General features: G+C 52.2%; 1 protein-coding gene across 1 annotated transcript; it reads right to left on the reverse strand.

Annotated features, from left to right (window-relative positions):
- Positions 1-1,497: 1,497 nt before the first annotated feature.
- LOC124677971 (probable galacturonosyltransferase-like 4) lies at positions 1,498-2,901 on the reverse strand. Its single transcript, XM_047213904.1, has one exon. It carries the CDS (start codon positions 2,899-2,901, stop codon positions 1,831-1,833), a length of 1,071 nt encoding a protein of 356 aa, XP_047069860.1. The 3' UTR covers positions 1,498-1,830.
- Positions 2,902-3,117: the final 216 nt, after the last annotated feature.

Genomic DNA, 3,117 nt, shown 5'->3' on the forward strand with positions numbered 1-3,117 from the left:
AGACTTGCATACTACACCATGCAGTGGTATGCCGGGTCACCACACCTAGCTAAAGATTATTGCCAACCATGTTGGGTAAAAGATCCATCGCCACATCCCCAACCGTATTGAGACCTCCGTAAGCAGGTCACGATGCTCCACATGTTGTAGGGACGATCACAAATGAAGCGTAGAGGTACACAAGTAGATAACATGCATAAGAGAAGAGTTTTATTGTTAAAACATTGTCATTTATATATAGCCATAGCAATCAAATAATAACAAGCGCTTCCACCCTAAGAAGAATTCTACCATGTAGCCAATTTCCAAAATATTAGCAATATTTCGATGCAGGGACAAGTTCGAAGCTACTTGGATGATTGGCCATATAGAACGGGCTAACTTGCAATGAAAGTGTTTGATTGTCTCATTTTGATGAAAAATTCACGCTTTGTGCTTTCATGCCAATTGCGCCTAACAATATTGTCCTTGGTTAGGATAACTCTTCAGCGAAGATACCACAGAATTTTTTTAAAATTATAGGTATCTTCTTTCCAAATCATCCTACTATTATCGACTCGAATGTCAGGTAGAACTAAAGCTTTGTAGATGGAATTGACCGAGAAAATACCATTCTCGTGTAAGTTCGAACGAAATTCATCGGCCTTAGAGACAAATGAACTTGGGCCGGTAGCTGAAGTAAGGCATTCCAAGATGTCAGCCTGAGACCGAATAAATCTCTTCTGAACGTCACATTCGATGAAGATGACTCGAGGATCATGGAAAATGTATCATCTTTGTGATGAACAATACTATACAAAGCATGATATTTTACCTAGGTTAGTATTGCCTAACCACTTATCCCTCCATAAACGAATTTCCGAACCATCCATGATCGAAAGTGGAAGAAATGCTTCTTCATGGCCTTTAGGCCAGCAAAAAAATGTGAGTCCCAGGTTTTCAATATACTTGGAAAAGAGCATTTGAGCAACTATATTTTCTATTTAGGAGGGTTTGCCAAATGCCATCTACGGCAAGTAGCTTAAAAATCCATTTACTCAGCAAGTCATTATTTTTTACCTCGAGGTCTTGTACCTAGCCCGTTCTGGTCTTTGGGTCGGCAAACCACACTCCACCGAGCAGTTGATACTCGTTTTCTCACTGTCTTCTTGCCAAAAGAACTTTTATCAAGAATAATCCAATATTTTCAGACTCTCTTAAAAAGCTGAAAGAAGATCATATATAGTACCATACTAATACTTAGCACCAAACGTCTATAAAAAGTTGAGATATTTATTTTGGGACGGAGAGTACTCAAGTTTTGTCTTCACTCTTCACCGTGCAGATGTGCTGGCGTTTTTGGACTCCGATTTATATTCGATCGTATACTACACTACCTTTGTTTATGCTTGCAAGACCAATTCAAACTTGACAATAAAGATTACTGCAAGGGCCGATCATGTAGTATAGACCAGAGCATTCCACTTCTGACAAAAATAGCTGTATTTGTATTGTATTGTCGCCTCCTAACTAACCTCTTTATTTACAAATTTACAACACTACAGTCCCATCACCACGTGTGACGCCAACCAGCCAAAACAAGAGGGAAATCTGTCCATCGATCGATCCCCTCTTGTGAATTTCCTCGGAAAATGTTCGAGCCTTTGGAAGCCAGTAATGTGTTTGTTGCGCCCCGTATGCACGATCGATGATCAGTCGATCGATGTGTTTCTCCTCCAGCATCAACTCTTCGATCTGCCCCTCATCTCGATCAATGCGAGCTGTCGTCTTGATCGATCACGGCAGGTGGCGCAGCGATGAAGCGCGCACTGGGCGGCGAGGAGGTTGAGTTCAGTCCTCGAGCGCGGTGGCGGCGTTGTAGAGGTCGTACGGCGCCCAGAGGTGGTCGACGGCGCATGGCTTCTTGGAGTCGAGCCTGAGCCACGGCTTGCCCTTGCCGCTCCAGTGCAGCAGGCTGATGGGGCCCGGGTGGAGGCTCCGGCACCTGCCCTCGACGTTGTCCCCGCCGAGGCCGTGCTGGTTCCACCGGTGGTCCACGGGCATGATCTCGCCGGCGAGCACCAGCAGGTACGGCGGCAGGGAGCCGAGGCTGTAGATCCTCTTTTCTTGTTTCTGCACCGCCATCCACTCCTCCACCCGCTTCGAGTACCCTCCAGCGCGCCACCGCGCGACGTCCATGACCATGACGCCCGTGTTAAAGTAGCAGGGCCGGCGCCGCCGGTTCCGGAACGTGGCGCTCAGACTGGCGTCCGACCAGAAGGCCTCGGTGAAGTACTTGGTGAAGTTGGTGTGGCAGTACTCGGGCGCCGCCACGACGCTGCCGTCGCGGGCGAGGTCGACGGCCCAGAGCTTGCGGACGTCGTCGACGACGACGAGGTCGGAGTCGAGGTAGATGACGCGGGCGACGGCGCGCGGGAGCATGTCGGCGAGGTAGATGCGCGCGTAGTTGAGCGGCTGGTCCAGCGCGGTGCGCACGGAGCGCGAGATGCGCGCGCTGACGCGGGCCGGGTCGAAGCGGTGCACGCGGTAGTCCAGGTACGGGAACGTGCGCCGCACGGCGTCGGCGTCGCGGCGGTGGGCGGCCAGGAAGTGGAAGGTGATGTCTTCCGGGCACGCCGCGTGCCGCAGGATGGAGAAGACCGCCGCGATGGTGCCGCGCAGGTAGGTGGCGTCCAGCGTCATGGCGATGTGCACGCGGGAGGAGGAGGAGGGCGCGCAGGCGTCGCCGTTGCGGAACGCCGGCGCCTCCCTGAAGGCTCCCGGGCTGTACCGTGCGGTGGCCGCCGGCGGACGGATGACGCTCGCCTCCGTCGTCGTCTGAATGCTGGACGCCGCCGCCATGGCGTGGGTCGTGGTCAGCAGCAGCACGGCGGCCGGAAGCCATGCCCAGGAGGACCCCATCGCGCAGGCACGAGAGACCGGCCGGCAAGGGAGCTTCTCTTTGTCTTGTTGGCAATGGAAGCAAGCACGGTGGTCGGCCGGCGGCGACAGCTAGCGGCACTCTGGTCTTCGATTGATCACCCGCCCAATGGCGCATTCCAGTTGCGTATCGCAATATATATATGTGTGTCGTGGTCGATCGGTTTCGTGTTTCAACTCCAGGTACGCGGGAACATA

This window comes from Lolium rigidum, chromosome 7 (genome assembly GCF_022539505.1).
Source record: "Lolium rigidum isolate FL_2022 chromosome 7, APGP_CSIRO_Lrig_0.1, whole genome shotgun sequence".
In the NCBI taxonomy this organism is placed as follows: Eukaryota; Viridiplantae; Streptophyta; class Magnoliopsida; order Poales; family Poaceae; genus Lolium; species Lolium rigidum.